This window comes from Aotus nancymaae, unplaced genomic scaffold (genome assembly GCF_030222135.1).
Source record: "Aotus nancymaae isolate 86718 unplaced genomic scaffold, 86718_ANA_hifiasm-v0.15.2.pri h1tg000014l, whole genome shotgun sequence".
Taxonomy (NCBI): Eukaryota; Metazoa; Chordata; class Mammalia; order Primates; family Aotidae; genus Aotus; species Aotus nancymaae.
The window spans coordinates 101,214,376-101,234,888 of NW_026988425.1; the positions used below are offsets into that span (position 1 = coordinate 101,214,376).

The 20,513-nt window shown below is 36.5% G+C and overlaps 1 protein-coding gene across 5 annotated transcripts in view; it reads left to right on the top strand.

Annotated features, from left to right (window-relative positions):
* Positions 1–20,513, top strand: part of FER (FER tyrosine kinase) — a 520,940-nt gene that overhangs the window by 176,061 nt on the left and 324,366 nt on the right. The window contains exon 11 of one of the 5 annotated variants that reach the window (XM_012459801.3): positions 3,266–3,336. The exons of the other annotated variants lie outside the window; for them this stretch is intronic. Within the exon in view, the coding sequence (XP_012315224.2) occupies positions 3,266–3,289 (24 nt within the window). The 3' untranslated portion in view covers positions 3,290–3,336. The remainder of the gene's footprint in view (positions 1–3,265; positions 3,337–20,513) is intronic. 5 annotated transcript variants of the gene reach the window in all.

The following is a 20,513-nucleotide window of genomic DNA, read 5'->3' on the forward strand; positions in this document are numbered from 1 at the left end:
TCTTTCTTGTTGAATTGGGATAATGACAGATTAAATGTCTAATAATTCTGAAGACATTTTGAATTGCTTATGTGTTCTGTGAACTTAAGGATTATTTTATATACTATTTCAATTCTGACTCTAGGGTAGAAGAATCTGCCTTCTGGGGTAAATTAGGAGGGTAAACTCTGTTGACTTCTTTTGGATAGTGATGAGAATATCAGAATTTTCTAATAACCAAGTAAACATCTGCTTTTGACTTTCTTATTATATTTATTTATTAAGAGACATGTTCTGCATTCTTTTTTTAAGCTATCTAGTTGTAAGAACATAATAAGTTTTCAATCAATATATGCTGAATTGGAGAATTGGACTTTGTTTTCATTACAGAATAATCTGGTTATTTTACTTTATGACAACATATGCTTTGGACCAAACATAATAATTTTTGTTGAAAGAATCTCCTTATGTGTCAAATATGTCTAGAATTGATGGCACCATAAAATGAATTTCTACTTTATAAATATAGTTAGCTATTCTATATGATAATTGCCTTTGTTTTTTCTGAAATTGCACATTTTGCTCAAACTCTTGCTAGACCAACATACAACATAGATTTTTCTTCTCTGCACATCTTGCTTAGTTTTGCTTAATTGAGCAGCAATATCAGTAAAATATGTTTTGTTACATTTTCAACCAACAGCACATCTAATTTGTTGGCTAAAAATTATCAGGCCAGGCGCAGTGGTTCATGTCTGTAATCCCAGCATTTTTGGAGGCCGAGGCCAGCAGATCACTTGAGGTCAGGAGTTTGAGACCAGCCTGGCCAACATGGTGAAACCCTTTCTCTACTAAAAATACAAAGATTAACCAGACGTGGTGGCAGGCACCTATAATCTCAGCTACTCAGGAGTGCGAGGCAGGAGAATCACTTGAACCTGAAAGGTGGAGGTTGCAGTGAACCAAGGTCATACCACTGCAGAAAAAAAAAAAAAAGTCTGTCATTTTGACTTAATAGTAATCTATTTTATAGTATTGTTATTGTCTGACATTTCAATTTTATGCTTAGAACACTAAAACTGGATTGAAATAAATTGGGACATCATTGGCAACATCACTGAAATTGTATCTGCTTTTATCATCAGGTACATTTTTTTTCTCTAAATATCTAAGAATAATGTTAATTCCAAGCCTTACCAAATGATAATACACTGGAAAAAGTACCAGACTAAGATAAGGTGACCTGAGTTGGGCTTTGTCTCTGCTGTGTGATCAGGTTTCCTTAACCTTTCTGAATTTTCTTTTCCTTAGAGGGAGGAAATGAATATATACCCTTTTTGCCCTACAGGATTTTCTGTGAAACTGAAATGAGATAATGTATATAAACATATTTTGTGTCTTTTAAAATCCTGTAGAAAAACATATCAGATTCTATTTCAGTTTTTCTAAAAATGTACCTTAGTTTACAGGTAAATTAATTGATTTTCACTGAGTTATTAAGTATGAATTGTAGATTTTTATAGGATTATTTTATATATTTCTTATTTGTAAAGGAAAAACCTTAATTTTTTTAGATGGGTAGTACATGCATATGTACGTGGGTCTACGTGTCCTTTCTTAATGTCCCAGTTCTCTTCCTTAGAGGTAATCTTCCAGAAGTGTTGTATGCAAATAAAAACATAAGTGTAAACATAATGCCTCCTGTTCTTTTTACACAAGTGTTAAAGCATACAACAGTATTGTTCTGTATCTTGCTTTTTTACTTAATGCATGTTAGGTATCAATTTATAATAATGGATGTACAGTTACTTCAGTTTTTTTTATTCATTCAACAGGGAATATATATTTAATGTCAGGTATCAGATATCATTTTAGGTTTTGGGATACAGTAGTGAACAAAATAGAATTTTTTTTTCACTGTTAGGGGCCTTTTACTCTAATTGGAGGAGACAGTCAATAAACAAGTAAATACTAAGTATGTCAGGTGGTGGTAAATTCTTTTGAAAAAAAGACAGCAAGATTGGGCACAATAAGGCAATGAGTGCTGGGAGGTATTTTTATACATAGAGTGGTTAAGGAAGGATTCCTTGGTAAAGTAGCATTTGTGCAGATATCTGGAAGAATTAAGAGAGCAAATGAGACTTCTCGTGGTGAGAATATTTCAGGCAGTGGGAAGAGCAGATGGAAGGAGGAACCAAAAGGAAGCCAGTGTGGCTGAAGAGAGAGAAAGTAAAAGGAGATTGGGTCTGAGAAGTAATGGGCATTTAGATCATAAAGTCATGCAGACCTGAGTGAGACTTCAGTGCTAACTCATAGAGAAATTAGAAATCACTGAGCATTCTGAGTGAAGGAATGACATTTTTACATGGTTTTCAATATTTTATTGTAAGGACATCTTCAGTGAAAATCCTTATAATACTATTATGTATATATATGGAGTTCATGTGTAAGATACATTTTAGGTTTTGTTTAGTTCATATAGGCTTAGATTTTGCTGTCAAATAGTTGAAAAGTTTCTGAACCTGAGAACAATGTCAGTTATATATATTAATTATAACATTAATATTTCACTTTTGTAGATTAGTAAATTTTTGCTTCCAGCTTTTCTGTAGCATGAATTTTACTGTTAAACTTCAGTGTCTTAATAAACCATTACTATTATTAAATTCTTCTATGAATTAGATACCTAAAGCATATTTACAGGTGTATGTTATACTGTATATAAGTTTGATATATAAATTTTGAACTTATAAAACAGATAAGCTAGGAAGCGATTATGATTATAATCATTTTCCAAATGATTCAGGTCAAGATTCCATTCAATAGCCATTTATCTTTGGCTCATATGAATGAAGTCATTTCACATCACATTAGCCAATGGATGGTGCCAGAAACACACTTTTTCATTAGGCCACAATATCTTCAGTAACAGGAGAGAAAAAACTGCTTATACTTTCAAAGTGTTTTTTAGCTTGTATTTTAACTGTTATCTGTGTTCATATTCAAATGAAGTGTATATTTAGGCCAAAATGAAGTAAATAAAAATTAGCTTTTCCATTTGGTTTTGGAAAGTGTGTGTGTGTGTGTGTGTGTGTGTGTATACACACATATGTATAGTATATATATACTATGTGTGTGTGTATACACACCTGTATAGTATATATATGTATGTGTGTGTGTGTGTGTGTGTGTGTATATATATATATATATATAGAGAGAGAGAGAGAGAGAGAGAGAGAGAGAGTTCAAATTTGTCTTTTTAATTATGGATTTCTTAATTTCTTAGCATAAACTAACTGGCCAGGGGTGAACTAGCCCTAGAAGGATATAATAAAAGGAGAGAGAAGATAAAGTTAGGTAAGAATTAAATATCTACTATGATTAATGCAAATAAAAAATAATTCCTCAGATTAATTTATTCAGTCACTTGGGATTCAACAGTGCTTAGTGATTACTTGCTACAGGAATATTATGTAATGGGGTTTTGTGGGAAAGGTGGGTCAGAGAGATTTAGAAGCTGTTACAGGATTTGATCAGAGAGATGTAGCAAAAGTAATTGATTTAGCAATTAATTGAAAGTTGGCTGAATGTTGACTTGTATGTATTTATACATTAAAAAATATTTTAAGCATGTAGGTGTTTAGCAATACCTATATATATATACTCAGTAAATGTTTACAGATGAATAGGTACAGAATTTCAAAAGCAGATTAAAATTGATAATAATTTTTGAAATGGTTTAAATGTTAAAATTGTTTTTATCAAATATTTCCAGCTTTATTAATAAGTAATTGTGGCATTGGTATTCTCACAGGGTGATAAAATCTGGAGTAGTTACAGAGATAATGACAAATGAGTGGTTGTGATAGAATCATTGCTCTAGGGAGAGCCCCATCTGTAGAGCCAGACTTCTTGGGTTTGAATCCTTGCCCCACCACTTAAATGCAGGGTATAAGACAAGTTATGGGACTTTTCTGTCCTCATTTCCCAATGTGTACAATGAGATTACAGTGTTACCTACTCTTGGGTTTGTTGCAGGAATAGTTAAGTTTATACATTTAAAGCATGTAGAATGGTGCTTGTCACTTAGTAAATTAGTATTGTTTAATATTTGATTGTTCGATTAAACATCACAGAAGCAATAATAAGTTAATGTGTGTGCTTTTTTGCTGGTCTTTTCCCCCTATTCTTGATATTATTTTTTCATTAAGCATAAATCCTTTCTTTTAAAAATGCAAACTCTTAATATTTAGATGATAGGTAAGCATGTTTAGGATCTACTGTTCTCTGTACTTGAAATATTGTTGTCCTTTAGCCACAATAGATTGGAAAACATTTTTTAAAAAACTGTCATGTAATTAACTTATAACTTAGGCATTGCCTTTATAATAGCCCTTTTATGACATTATTAGAGTTGATCAGCTAATTTTTCAAATAACATTTTTAGTATTATTAGTGTATTAGATGTCTGCTCTTTTACTTTCTCATACATTATTAAAATTTGTGTTTAAATTTTTAATGATGCAATTTTTATAAAAATATCACGTAATCCCATAATGGATCATGGCCTCCAGCTCTGTCTAGTTGCTGCAAAGGACATTATTTCATTATTTTTTATGGTTGAATAGTATTCTATAGTGTATATATACCACATTTCCTTTATCAATCAACTATTGGTGGATATTTAGGTTAACTCCGTGACTTTACTATTGTGAACACTACTACAATAAACATATGAGTACAGGTGTCTTTTTGATAAAATGATTTTTTTTCTTTTGGTTAGTTACTCAGTAGTGGGATTACTGGGTAAAATGGTGGTAGTTCTATTTTTAGTTCTTTGAAAAATCTCCCTATTGTTTTTCATGGAAGTTTAACTAATTTACATTCCTACCAACGTGCATAACATTTTTTTTTCCACCACATCCACACTAACGTCTGTTGTTTTTTGACTTTTTCAAAATAACCATTCTGACTAGTGTAAAATGATATTAAAGTTATATATATTCTAATCGGATAAAAAGCCAAAACCCATTGGTATGCTGCATCCAGACCCATCTCACATGCAACGATACACAAAGACTCAAAACAAAGAGAAGGAGGAAGATTTATCAACCAATCAGAGAGTAAAAATAAACAAATAAATAAAAAGCAGGAGATGCAATTCTCGCCTCTGATAAAGTAGACTTTAAAGCAACAAAGAGCAAAAGAGGCAAAGAAGGACATTACATAATGGCAAAAGGATCAATGTAACAAGAAGACCTAACGATTTTATAGATCAATGAGACAGAAAATTAACAAGGACATCCAGGACTTGAACTCAGACCCGGAACAAGTAAACTTAATAAACATTTATAGAACTCTCCACTTCAAATACATAAAACATACATTACCACCTCACACCTATTCCATAAGTGACTACATAATTGGAAGTAAATCACTCCTCAGTAATCGCATAGCATTTCATAGGTTTAAATGAAATATTGGTTGGCTGCTCGTTTGTTATTTTCTTCCCTTATTCCTTCCTGTTTACATCAAGTATAATTATTGGTATAAAAGAGGCTTTCAATACCCATTACTAAACTGCATTCTAGCCTGGGCAAGAAAGCAACACTCCCATTCTCTCTCTCTCTTTCTCTTCCTTTTTCCTCATCTTCTTTATTCTTTTTCTTTCTTTCTTTCTTTCAAAAAAAAATGATATCTCATTGTGGTTTTAATTTGCATTTCTCTGATAATTAGTGATGTCGAGCTTTGTTTCATGTGTTTTCTGGCCATGTGTATGTCTTCTTTTGAGAAATGTGTGTTCATGTCCTTTGTCTACTTTTTAATGGGGTTGTTCGTTTTTTTTTGTTGTTGTGCTGTTTCATTTCCCTATAGATTCTGGATATTAGCACTCTCTCAGAGTCATAACTTGCAAATATTTTCTCCCATTCTGTAGATTGTGTGTTTGCTCTGTTGATTATTTATTTTGATGAGTAGAACCTTTTTAGTTTAATTGAGTCCCATTTATCTATGTTGGTTTTTGTTGCATTGGCTTTTGGGGTTGTTGTTGTAAATTCTTGGTTTAGGCCAATGTCTGGAAGAGTGTTTCTTAGGTTTTCTTCTGGAATTTTTATGGTATCAGGTTTACGTTTAAGTCTTTTATCCATCTCAAGTTAACTTTTGTATATGTTGAGTGATAGTGGTCTAGTTTTATTCTTTTGCATATGGCTAGCAAATTTTCCCAGCACCGTTTATTGAATAGGGGAGCCTTTCCTTATTGTTTATTTTTGTCAATTTTGTCAAAGGTCAGTTGGTTGTAGGTATATGGCTTTATTTCTGGGTTCTCTATTCTGCTTTATTGATCTATGTCTGTATTTTTACAAGTAGCATGAAGTTTTAGTCATGATACGGTTTGACTGTATCCCCACCCAAGTCTCATCTTGAATTGTAGCTCCTGTAATTCCCATATGTTGTGGCAGGTACCCAGTTGGAGATAATGGAATCACATGGGCAGTTTCCTCCATACTGTTCTTGTGGTAGTGAGTAAGTCTCACAGGATCTGATGGTTTTATAAGGGATTTCCTCATTTGCTTGGCTCTCATTCTCTCATCTGCTGCCATGTAAAAAGTACCTTTCACCTTCTGCCTTCCATCATGATTGTGAGACCTCCTCAGCCATGTGGAACTGTGAGTAAAGCCTCTTTTTCTTTATAAATTATCCATTCTTGGGTATTTCTTTATCAGCAATGTGAAAATGAACTAATACAAATTACTGTAGCCTTGTAGTATAAAGTCAGGTAATATGATGCCTCCAGATTTGTTCTTTTTACTTAGGATTAAACAACAAATTTCTTTAAATGACCTGCCTAAAGGGTTTACTTTATCGTGTCCCTACCATTGACTTTCTTTTTTCTTTTTTCTTGGGACCAATTTTTCACTCTGTCACCCAGGCTGGAGTGCAGTGGCACGATCTTGGCTCACTGCAACCTCTGTCTCCCAGGTTCAAGAGATTCTCATGCCTCAGTCTCCGGAGTAGCTGGGATTACAGGTGCCTACCACCACACCTGGCTAATTTTCATATTTTTAGTAGAGATGGGGTTTCACCATGTTGGCCAGGCTGGTTTCCAACTCCTGAACTTAGGTGATCCACCTGCCTCGACCTCCCAAAGTGCTAAAATTGATTACAGGCATGAGCCACTCACTGTACCTTCACCTATGGACTCTTACTGATCTGAATGGATACTGGTTATAACCACAGATATGACACTCTAAAAGAAGAGCAAAACAAGAAAGGAAGATTCAGGAATTGAAGTCCTCGGTGAAAAATTTTGGGGGTTTTACCTGGGCTGGTTGTATCAACTCAGTTATGAACAAGTATAGTTGGAGTAAGTAGCTATCAAGTGCTTGCGGTCTGAAATCTTGTAAGTGAAGAAATTCTGACTGGTAAGTTCCAAGTTACAAATGGTAGAATGAGTTGTTGAAGTTGAGCATGGATGAATATTTTTGGAGATGAAGCCATCCAAGGAGCTTTGCGGCCTTGGGTATAAGAATCATTTACGATAATGTTGGGGGTTGAGCTGGAAAGAAAATAATCTTAGGCTACTTGCCAAATACCTGAGTAAATGAAAGGGAGTGTCTGAGAGGTTGACGAGAGTATTGAGAATGTAAATATCCACAAATGGTTTCATTTATGCTGTTGTTATAACTGCTACATCTCTTATAATTATTTACTATATAAACTTTTACTGCTTAACACAGTACCTGGTGAAGAGTAGGTGTTCAATAAATTTTTCTTGAACGTGCTTAACATTGCAAAATGAAACCATCAGCATTTAGGTTGTAGTTTTTAGTTAAATGTGTGACACCCTCTCTACATATTCCTTATGTATAAATAGCAAACAAAACAAAACACTCAGCTAATGTATTGGGGTAAATTAGTCTAGAATCTGTGTTATAAAGTAATAAACTCATAATTGTGACAGAAAGGAAAGGATGCAGAGTGATAGTCTCGACTAACATGGCCATAATTTATAGATAGGCAAAGTAGAAATTTGGCATGCTTTGTTATTTAAGCAGGCCAGAATGAACTATGTACTCTAAAATATCTTAGCCACAGCCATTACTTTAGAAAGCCCATTGGGCAATATCTACTAAAGAAGGACATGTGCACACCCTGTGATTCAGTATAGCCACTCCTGGGTGTATACCCAACAGAAATAAATGCATATGCTCTCAAAAAGACATGTATAAGAATATTCACAGGAGTACCATTTATAATGACCCCAACTAGAAACTCCAAATGTCAACCAACAGTAGAATACATAAATTGTGGGATACTTACACAGTGGAATACTCTGCAATAATGAAAATGAACAGATTACAGCTATATACAGCAGTATGGCTGAATCCTATACAAGTAATGTTAAGTGAAAAGACACCAGACTACATATTCTGCGATTCCATTTAAATGGAATTCGAAAGAGGTAAAAGCAATCAATGACATTTAAAGTTAGAATAGTGGTTCTTCTTGGTGGGGTGGCTGTAGTGACTGAAAGGATACACAAAAGAAACTTCTAAATAGTGACTTCTTTCTTGATCTGTGTTCTGGTTACAGGAACTTCTTCAATCTACAGAAATTTATAACCTGCTCACTTTTGATTTGTAAACTTTGCTATATTCATCTTGCATTTCAATGAAAAATTAAAAAAAAAATTGTTCTAACTTAGCATAGGACCAAAATGAAAGCTTACTTAACTTTCTCTCTCTCTCTCTCTGTGTGTGTGTGTATGTGTATTTGTGTAGGTGTGTTAGTTTGTGTATGTGTGTTGAGCTTTCTATGGCTATCTTTTCAGAATTACCTGGGAGAGGGAAGGAGCTTTTTAAACTGTATTTAAGTATTATGCCATACTTAACTTTTCTCTGTTACCATTATTATATTTCTCACTAACCATTTTTATTGTATTTCTTCTATGGACCATGTACCTCCTCTTCTTTCTCTTTTACTGAGAAACTATAGTTGGCTATTATTTTCTATAACAAAGTGTTGTGTTTTTCAGATCTCTTGTGGTTGAAAAATGAGGACTATTGGGCAAAGGATTTTTGTCTTAAAGATCCTTATTAAATTCTGAATGCCTCTTGGAGAAGTAGCATGTTAAGCTTCATCAGACATTAATAATGTAACTCAAATCAGGGGCTTGGGGAATTCAGGAGAGGTGGAATCAGCCTGGAACTAGATAGCACAAGCGTGTGAAATTATACTTTGAATGATAGTCTTGATTCTGATAGGCAGGCTAGTGAAGAGCATAGTGTTGGAAGGGAAGGTGAAAAGTTGCTGAAGATGAATTTAGCCCATTTCATAAATTTGTGTAAGCCTAGCTCTTCCTTTTTCAAAAGTAATTTAGGTTAAGGTAGGTATATAGCAAAAAATAATTTAGAATACAGGAGAAGGCTAGGGAAAAGGTCTTGAAATTTTGGAAAGAAGAACTCATTTCTGTAGTATAGCCACGAATGGTGTGGTTATAGGTGGAAGCAGATGGGCTTAGCAAGGAAAAGGAGGATATGGGTTAGGCATTTAACTGGGAAGGAGTTGAAGTGAAGTAGGATATGGATTATGAAAGACTCCTGGTTTCAGTAGTCAGTGAACAAAGGACTAGAAAGGTCAGGTAGAGATGGAATCCAGTTGGTAAGAAAAAGCTTTAGTTGTCTTTTGAGAGATTTAGTTAACCAAAGAGTTTCCCGAATCTTTACAGAATCATTACACAATCATTACAAATGGCTACTTTTGGCCGGGCATGGTGGCTCATGCCTGTAATCCAAGCACTTTGCGGGGCCGAGATGGTTGGATCACCTGAAGGTAAGGAGTTTGAGACCAGCCTGGCCAACATGATGAAACCCCATCTCCACTAAAAATATAAAAATTAGCATGGTGGTGAGCACCTGTAATCCCAGCTACTCAGGAGGCTGAGGCAGGTGAATTGCTTGAACTTGGGAGGCAGAGGTTGCAGTGAGCCGAGGTTGCAGTGAGCCAAAATCTCCCCATTGTACTATAGCTGAGTGACAAGAGTGACACTCCATGTCAAAACAAAAACAACAACAACAAAATAGCTACTTTCTGAAACTCTGGTAGTTAAATGGCTTGCATTTTTCTGTTTGTTTATGATAAGGCACAGTTTTTATGGAGCCTGAACATTGTTCTTATTTTAGAAAAGACTGTTTTTTTTTTTGGCTAGGGAATAAAGTAGTCTGTCTTAATTAAAATTTAATTTTGGTGGGAACTCTTTTCTTTCCCCCAGTTTTTTGTTGCTAAGGCCATTAAGGAAGAATGAAGAAAGAGGGAAAAGGAGATATATTCAGAAGAAAGGTAGCAAGAGAACCAGGTGAGGGTAGGAAGATGATCACTAAAGAAAGGTGAGGAAGATGAAAGGTAAAGAACAAGAGAGGAAGAGAATACAGAAATGAGAGGCAGATAAAAGGACAAACAAAAAGGGAGCAGGAAAAAGGAGACGGAGAAGAGGGTCTGAGAAAAGAAAAGCTTTTCATTCTCTCTTCTCTCACTTTTCCCCCACTCCCCTGCTTGGCTCAGGGTACTATGATATGACCCACTTCCCTCTTCTCTCCTGCTTTACTCTCTAGGTTTCCATTTTTATTGACTACTGACTTGAGAACTTTTCCTCTGTTTCTTTTTTAAACTGGAACTGTGCAAGGTAAGAATTTATAGACAAAAGGCATTGATTATATTTGCATTCTCAAAAGTATTTGGAATTTAAAATAAAAATATTTGTTGAACTGATCTTACTTAAAGGTGTCAAAAACTCTTCCTTTATAGTTTAATAAACTAATATATGGATACAATTTGTGGTTAAGATACTTAGGAAAATTGATTATCATACTTGATTCAAGTTTTCTTTTTTTTTTTTGAAATGGAGTCTTGCTCTGTCACCCAGTCTGGAGTGCAGTGGTGTGATCTTGACTCACTGCAACCTCTACCTCCTCAGTTCAAGTGATTTTCCTGCCTCAGCCTCCTGAGTAGCTAGGATTACAGGTGCACGCCACCATGCCTGGCTAATTTTTGTATTTTTAGTAGAGATAGGGTTTCACCATGATGGCCAGGCTGGTCTCAAATGTCTGACCTTGTGATCCCCCCGCCTTGGCCTCCCAAAGTGCTTGAATTACAGGCATGAACCACCATGCCTGGCCCTGATTCAAGTTTTAAGTCAAGAACCTAGTACAAACTTTTAAGAAAATTTGTTTATGTGTCCTTATTTGATTCATTCCAAATTGTTGATTCCCAAAAGCTTTTATTGGGAGGTGTTTAGTAAGATAAAATGAAATGGGAAATTTAGATGTTTACCTTAAAGATTTAGATACCCTCTGACACCCTGCCAAATGGAAATCTGAAATGTAATGAAGTGTAGCATTGGATGGGGTGGGGCCTGGATGAGTATAGACTTGAATTACATATACAGTTACTTCAATTTTCTATTAACTATGTTGTGAATATTTAGATATTGCTTATGTTAGCAGTATTATATAATTATTACAGATAGCTGTACTTTTTGATATAGTGAACCTTTTTCAATTTTATTACTTATAAAATATTCATAGTCTTTGCTGTTTATTAGGCCCCAGTGTAGGTGTGTTATTAGAAAAGAACACGGCCAGATAACTCTATCATGTTCACTCATGATCGGATGGCAGAAGATGAAATTCAAATCATGAAAACACTTACTGAGATTCATTTTTGTCCTCCCTTTGTGTATAATAGAATTATATAGACTTTTTGGGTAACTGCCATCAATTTCATATTATATTTGATCATGTTTTCAAGGATTTAATTCCTGTGTTAAATCAAATATAAATTAATTGAGCATAGGATTCTGTGTTTTGATCAGTTAGCATTTTCTAGTATGATATGGTATTCTGTATCATCTTCTATTTATATAATTGTCTTTGTGTATTAAACATGTATTTAGTCACAAAGATTTGTTGCCAGTCTTTGTAAAGTAACAGTGAAAATCCATGAGGCTTCCTTTTATTCCAAAGAACTATGATACAAAGATGATACATAGACATGTTGATTTTGACTTTTTGCTAGCTATTTAACACAACAGAAATTAATATTATGTGCTTTGTAACATTTAATAGCAGCATACAATTTAGAGGCCTCATTTTAACTTAGTGGTTGCTCATTATAATTTTAAAATTGTGCTGAGGAATTCAATCATAATTGTTTCTATTTTTAAAGATATGCCATGCTTTTAAGGTAATGGAGTAATTAGTGCAAATACTTAAAATAACTTGGTATATGGGGAGTAAAATAAGCATCGACTAGTCACAGTAGGCCAATGAAATACTGGTATTTTGTTCTCTATAGGAATATGAAAGCCTAATTCAATTTTTTTCAGATAAGTCAGTTTAAGTAGACCTAATTTAATTTTTGTCTGCTATTTCTTATCATGTTCCTATGTGATATTGGGGGATGTTGCCTCTTTCTCATTTCCCAAGTCAGAGACAGCTTTGACTTCTTGCTGAGTAGGTGTATGATGTGATTTGGGATTAGGATACTAAAAACTAAAGAACACAAGGGAAGCTTCTTGTGTCCTTCTAATTTTTCTTTGAGTCAAACAAAGGATTAACAGGAAAGTATGAAAAATCTGATGCTTTAAGCTTCAGCTTTATTACTTCTAAAAGAGGCAGCTCTGTAGAATGACCATATCTAGGGGTCTGAAGATGCCAAAGAGTGTGATGTCACCATCTCTTGGTAATCAGGCTTTTGTTTTAAATTGTTCAGCGATAAGACTGTTAAAGCTCCCAGAATAAGTAAACCTCACATTGCAGGGCTTTTTGTAAAATATTTACATGCTTGTGTTCATTTATTCATTTATTCATTTCCTGTCGTGTTCCCTAGAGTATTTGAGATAGCTAAAGCAACAACATTCAGGAATATATAAATATAAAATAAAATGAGAACCAGGAATAATATAAGTTGTAACAGGATATCAAGACTATAGTTCATAGGGTGTATGTAGAGTTACTAACCTAGAGCTATTATTTTTGTCTCTAAGCTTTCCAAAGGCCAAAATGGAAAGGGAGATAAACTCATATAACACTCTTAAATAAAAGAAAGCATGTCACATTGCAGGGGAAGCAAAGCTTTTCATTGTATTTAGCCCTAATAGAATTTCTTATTGGAGGCTTTAACTGTGACTTTTGTAGTGGCAGTGCCCTTGACAGTATCACTAAAGCTAATGCAAGAAGGAGATTCATAAGGACATCTCTTGCAGAATCTAGAATCCATCAGTGAACGTGGAGGCCATGACATCAAAATCAGTTCTCTGTGGGCCTAAGAATGCAGCTGTCTCTAAATTGATTTTATCCAAGAATATAATGTAGATTTAGAATAATGGGGTAGATTGAGTGTGTTTTTAACAATTCTTTCGAAGGAGATCCAAGATGGCCGCTTAGGAGGAACTCGGGAATGCAGCTCCGAGAGAAAGCACAGAGGGTGAGTGGACGCCGTATTTCCAGACTGATTTTTACTGCCCACAGAACAGGAGATTCACACGCAGAGAAGCCACACGGGTCGCCAGCGCCGCTGGCGCCGCTGGCTTGAACGGCGCAGCCCCTGGGCCGGCACCCTGAGGCAACGGCTCACTGTATAAAGTGAGAGAGTCTGAGTCCCCTATAAGCCAGCAAGGGGAGCTGAAACGGGGAGCCAGGCCAGCGCCACGAATCTCAGAGCCGCGGCTTTAGCCAACGCAGCGGCTCCGGAGGCAGATCGGATGAGACGGTGTCCCCTCTTACCCAGCAAGAAGACCTGAAACACAACTGAAACCGGGACGGTCCAGCTCTGTGGAGGAGGGGCGTTCTCCATAGGCACCCTGCTGTTCTGTACCAAGGCAATCCGCCACTACAGAGACTCCGTCACTACAGGGGCGGGCCAACATAGCGGAAGCAGTTCTAACTACACCCAGAAGTTCACACGGAAGCTGGGTGGAGCCCACAGCAGCTTAGCGAAGCCTCTGCAACCTGAGTGTGACTAGGCTGCCACCTTGTGGGCAGGGAAAACAGCAACCGCACAGGGGAACATCAGAAAACAGTAACTCCCTGGGACAGAACACCTCGGGGGAAGAGCAGGGGGTTTATGAGTTCTGCCACAGCAGACTTAAAATTACCAAAATCAGAAAGACAACAACTACAAAGTCAGCAGGTGGAAAAATCCACAAAGATGGGAAGAAACCAGCGCAAAAAGGATGAAAACACCCAAAACCAGAACACTTCTCCTCCTACAAGGGATCACAACTCCCCACCAGCAAGGGAACAAGACTGGACGGAGAATGAGTGTGATGAAATGACAGAATCAGCTTTCAGAAAGTGGATAATAAGAAACTTCCGTGAGCTAAAAGAACATGTTCTAACCCAATGCAAAGAAACTAAGAACCTTGAAAAAAGACTTGACGAAATGCTAACAAGAATGGACAACTTAGAGAGGAATATGAGCGAATTGATGGAGCTGAAAAACACAACACGAGAACTTCGTGAAGCATGCACAAGTTTCAACAGCCGAATTGACCAAGCAGAAGAAAGGATATCAGAGGTCGAAGATCAACTCAATGAAATAAAACGAGAAGGCAAGATTAGAGAAAACAGGGTAAAAAGGAATGAACAAAGTCAACAAGAAATATGGGACTATGTGAAAAGACCTAATCTACGTTTGATAGGTGTACCTGAATGTGACGAAGAGAATGCATCCAAGCTGGAAAATACTCTTCAGGATATTATCCAGGAAAACTTCCCCAACCTAACAAGGCAGGCCGAGATTCAAGTCCAGGAAATACAGAGAACACCACAAAGATACTCCTCTAGAAGAGCAACCCCAAGACACATAATCATCAGATTCACCAGGGTTGAAATGAAGGAGAAAATACTAAGGGCAGCCAGAGAGAAAGGTCGGGTTACCCACAAAGGGAAGCCCATCAGACTCACTGCAGATCTCTCAGCAGAAACCCTACAGGCCAGAAGAGAGTGGGGGCCGATATTCAACATCCTTAAGGAAAAGAACTTTCAACCCAGAATTTCGTATCCAGCCAAACTAAGCTTCATAAGTGAAGGAAAAATAAAATCATTTGTGAACAAGCAAGAACTCAGAGAGTTCATCACCACCAGACCAGCTCTACAAGAGCTCCTGAAGGAGGCACTACACATAGAAAAGAACAACCAGTACCAGCCACTCCAAAAACACACGAAAAGGTAAAGAGCATCAACACAATGAAGAATCTGCATCAACCAAAGGGCAAAACAGCCACCTAGCACCAAAATGACAGGATTGAATTCACACATAACAATATTAACCCTAAATGTAAACGGACTAAATGCCCCAATCAAAAGACACAGACTGGCAAATTGGATAAAAAGCCAAAACCCATCAGTGTGCTGTATCCAGGAAACCCATCTCGCATGCAAGGATACACAAAGGCTCAAAATAAAGGGATGGAGGAAGATTTACCAAGCAAATGGAGAGCAAAAAAAAGCAGGAGTTGCAATTCTCATCTCTGATAAAATAGACTTTAAAGCAACAAAGATCAAAAGAGACAAAGAAGGACATTACATAATGGTAAAAGGATCAATGCAGCAAGAAGAGCTAACGATCCTAAATATATATGCACCTAATACAGGAGCACCCAGATACATAAGGCAAGTTCTTAAAGACTTACAAAGAGACTTAGACTCCCACACAATAATAGTGGGAGACTTCAACACACCACTGTCAATATTAGACAGATCAACGAGACAGAAAATTAACAAGGATATCCAGGACTTGAACTCAGACCTGGAACAAGCAAACCTAATAGACATTTACAGAACTCTCCACCCCAAATCCACAGAATATACATTCTTCTCAGCACCACATCACACCTACTCTAAAATTGACCACATAATTGGAAGTAAATCACTCCTCAGCAAATGCAAAAGAACGGAAACCATAACAAACAGTCTCTCAGACCACAGTGCAATCAAGTTAGAACTCAGAATTCAGAAACCAACCCAGAACCGCACAGCCTCATGGAAAATGAACAACTTTCTCCTGAATGTTGACTGGATAAACAATGAAATGAAGGCAGAAATAAAGACGTTCTTCGAAACCAACGAGAATGAAGACACCACATACCAGAATCTCTGGGACACATTTAAAGCAGTCTCTAGAGGAAAATATATAGCAATAAGTGCCCACATGAGAAGAAAGGAGAGATCTAAAATTGACACCCTATCGTCAAAATTGAAAGAGCTAGAGGAGCAAGATCAAAAAAACTCAAAACCTAGCAGAAGACAAGAAATAACTAAGATCAAAGCAGAATTGAAGGAGATAGAGACACGAAAAACCCTTCAAAAAATCAATAAATCCAGGAGCTGGTTTTTTGAAAAGATCAACAAAATAGACAGACCACTAGCCAGACTAATAAAAAAGAAAAGAGAGAATAACCAAATAGATGCAATAAAAAATGACAAAGGCGATATCACCACAGATTCCACAGAAATTCAAACCATCATCAGAGATTATTACAAACAACTCTATGCACATAAATTAGAAAACCTGGAGGAAATGGATAAATTCCTGGACAGCTGCCTCCTGCCAAGCCTAAACCAGGAAGAAGTCGAAACCCTGAATAGACCAATAACAAGGTCTGAAGTCGAGGCAGCAATTAAGAGCCTACCACCCAAAAAAAGCCCAGGCCCAGATGGGTTCACAGCCGAATTCTACCAGACATACAAAGAGGAACTGGTACCATTCCTACTGAAACTATTCCAAATAATCCAAAAAGAGGGAATCCTTCCCAAATCATTTTATGAGACCAACATCATCCTAATACCAAAACCTGGCAGAGACTCAACAAGAAAAGAAAACTACAGGCCAATATCCATGATGAACATAGATGCAAAAATCTTCAATAAAATAATGGCAAGCCGATTACAACAGCACATCAAAAAGCTTATCCACCATGATCAAGTAGGATTCATCCCGGGGATGCAAGGCTGGTTCAATATACGCAAGTCTATAAATGTAATTCACCACATAAACAGAACCAAAGACAAAAACCACATGATTATCTCAATCGATGCAGAGAAGGCCTTCGACAAAATTCAACAGCCCTTTATGCTAAAAACCCTCAATAAACTAGGTATCGATGGAACGTATCTCAAAATAATAAAAGCTATTTACGACAAACCGACAGCCAATATCATACTGAACGGGCAAAAACTGGAAGCATTCCCTTTGAAATCTGGCACTAGACAAGGATGCCCTCTCTCACCACTCCTATTCAATATAGTACTGGAAGTTCTAGCCAGAGCAATCAGGCAAGAAAAAGAAATAAAGGGTATTCAATTAGGAAAGGAGGAAGTCAAATTGTCTCTATTTGCAGACGACATGATTGTATATCTAGAAGACCCCCTCATCTCAGCCCAAAAGCTCCTGAAACTGATAAGCAACTTCAGCAAAGTCTCAGGATACAAAATCAATGTGCAAAAATCACAAGCGTTCCTATACACCAATAACAGACTTAAAGAGAGCCAAATCAAGAACGAACTGCCATTCACAATCGCTACAAAGAGAATAAAATACCTAGGAATACAACTAACAAGGAATGTAAAGGACCTCTTCAAGGAGAACTACAAATCACTGCTCAACGAAATAAGAGAGGACACAAACAGATGGAGAAACATTCCATGTTCATGGTTAGGAAGAATTAATATCGTGAAAATGGCCATACTGCCCAAAGTAATATACAGATTCAATGCTATCCCCATCAAGCTACCAATGACCTTCTTCACAGAACTGGAAAAAACCACCTTAAACTTCATATGGAACCAAAAGAGAGCCCGCATAGCCAAGTCAATTCTAAGCAAAAAGAACAAAGCAGGAGGCATCACACTACCAGACATCAAACTCTACTACAAGGCTACAGTAATCAAAACAGCATGGTACTGGTACCAAAACAGAGATATAGACCAATGGAACAGAACAGAGGCATCGGAGGCAACACAACATATCTACAACCACCTGATCTTTGACAAACCTGATAAAAACAAGCAATGGGGAAAGGATTCCCTGTTCAATAAGTGGTGTTGGGAAAACTGGCTAGCCATATGCAGAAAGCAGAAAATGGACCCCTTCCTGACACCTTACACTAAAATTGACTCCAGATGGATTAAAGACTTAAACATAAGACCTAACACCATAAAAACACTAGAAGGAAACCTAGGCAAAACCATTCAGGACATAGGCGTAGGCAAGGACTTCATGACCAAAACACCAAAAGCATTGGCAACAAAAGCCAAAATAGACAAATGGGACCTAATCAAACTCCACAGCTTCTGCACAGCAAAAGAAACAGTCAATAGAGTGAATCGGCAACCAACAGAATGGGAAAAAATTTTTGCAGCCTACCCATCTGACAAAGGGCTGATATCCAGAATTTACAACGAGCTAAAAAAGATTTACAAGAAAAAAACAAACAAGCCCATTCAAAAGTGGGCGAAGGACATGAACAGATACTTTACAAAAGAAGACATACATGAGGCCAACAAGCATATGAAAAAATGCTCATCATCACTGGCCATTAGAGAAATGCAAATCAAAACTACATTGAGATACCATCTCACACCAGTTAGAATGGCAATCATTAAAAAATCTGGTGACAACAGATGCTGGAGAGGATGTGGAGAAATAGGAACACTTTTACACTGTTGGTGGGAGTGTAAATTAGTTCAACCATTGTGGAAAACAGTGTGGCGATTCCTCAAGGACCTAGAAATAGAAATTCCATTTGACCCAGCAATCCCATTACTGGGCATATATCCAAAGGATTATAAATCGTTCTACTATAAGGACACATGCACACGAATGTTCATTGCAGCACAGTTTACAATAGCAAAGACCTGGAACCAACCCAAATGCCCATCGATGATAGACTGGACAGGAAAAATGTGGCACATATACACCATGGAATATTATGCAGCCATTAAAAACGAGGAGTTTGCGTCCTTTGTAGGGACATGGATGAACCTGGAACACCTCATTCTCAGCAAACTGACACAAGAACACAAAATCAAACACCACATGTTCTCACTCATAGGCGGGTGTTGAACAAGGAGAACACATGGACACAGGGAGGGGAGCACTATACATGGGGGTCTGTTGTGGGGGAGTGGGGGGGGACAGCGGGGGGGTGGGGAATTGGGTAGGGATAGCATGGGGAGAAATGCCAGATATGGGTGAAGGGGAGGAAGGCAGCAAATCACACTGCCACGTATGCACCTAAGCAACAACCTTGCATGTTTTTCACATGTACCCCAAAACCTAAAATGCAATAAAAAAAAAAAAAAAAAACAATTCTTTCATAGTGTCACTTTTCTCAGCTAAAGTTTATATATGCAATGGATAATTGTATTCTGTGGGGAGTTCTCAGTTGTATTCTGAGGGGAGTTCTCTACTGCCTATATTCTATACTTGTTCGAGGATGGATCTGTAAAATTAGTAGGATTAATTATTTAATTCATTAGCTCAGTTTCAAAAATTTTGAAGCTGTATTTTTAAACAATTGTTAGATAATTTTGATGTTTAAAATGTTTATATTTATGAAATTGTAACTCCCACAAATTATTCAAATTGTTTCCCTTGTTAGGATTTAAAACTATTACTGATGATTGAAGGACAATTTTCATTGTTAAACTTCAACTTGTGCTTATAATTTTCATGTTACATTTTACTCATTGATAGCTTTCTATGTCTACTTGTTTTGTATTTTTTTAAATCAGAATTAGATCTTGTAATTCTACTTGGTTATTCTTGATTTCACTTTGTAGATTTTTTTGATGGCTTTATAGATGATCAACACTTCTATAGCTTTTAGAGCTGAGTAAAGAGTGTGAAAAATTTAGCTATTGTATGAAACATGTTCTACTTTGGAGGGAGGGTTTTTCTAAATAAATTTATTTAGTAGCTATTAAAATTGAAAATTTTAAATTTTCCAAAAGATTCTTTGAGAGATACTTAATTTGATTCATTGACATTTGTCAATAAAGCCTCACATCTTAAGTCATTTTAATGTCATTTAACAAAAATTACTAAAAGAAAAGAACTAATCCTTAATTACCGTTTACTCTGTGGTAAACAGTATGCTAGATATATAACATACTTTGTTTACTACTGGCAAACAGTTCTGCAAAGGAGTTATTCCAACCCTTCAGACGAGAACACTGAAGCTTGAAGAGATTAAGGAACTTTATCAGAATCAGTGTGGCAGATTCAAACACACACACAAAAAACCTTCCTTACAGTGAAGTTTCTATTTTATACAATGAGTGTTGCATGGTTACTAAGGCAACAGATGTGTAGTCAAAGGGACTTTAGTTCAGATCCTTCGTGCTATTAATGTATGACCATAGACAAAAATCACATAACCTCTCTGAGATAAGATTCCTTAGTTGTTAGAAGTGGCAAGTCATAGAAACCTCATAAAATTGTCTTGAAAGTTAAATGAAGTGATGTTTGGAAAA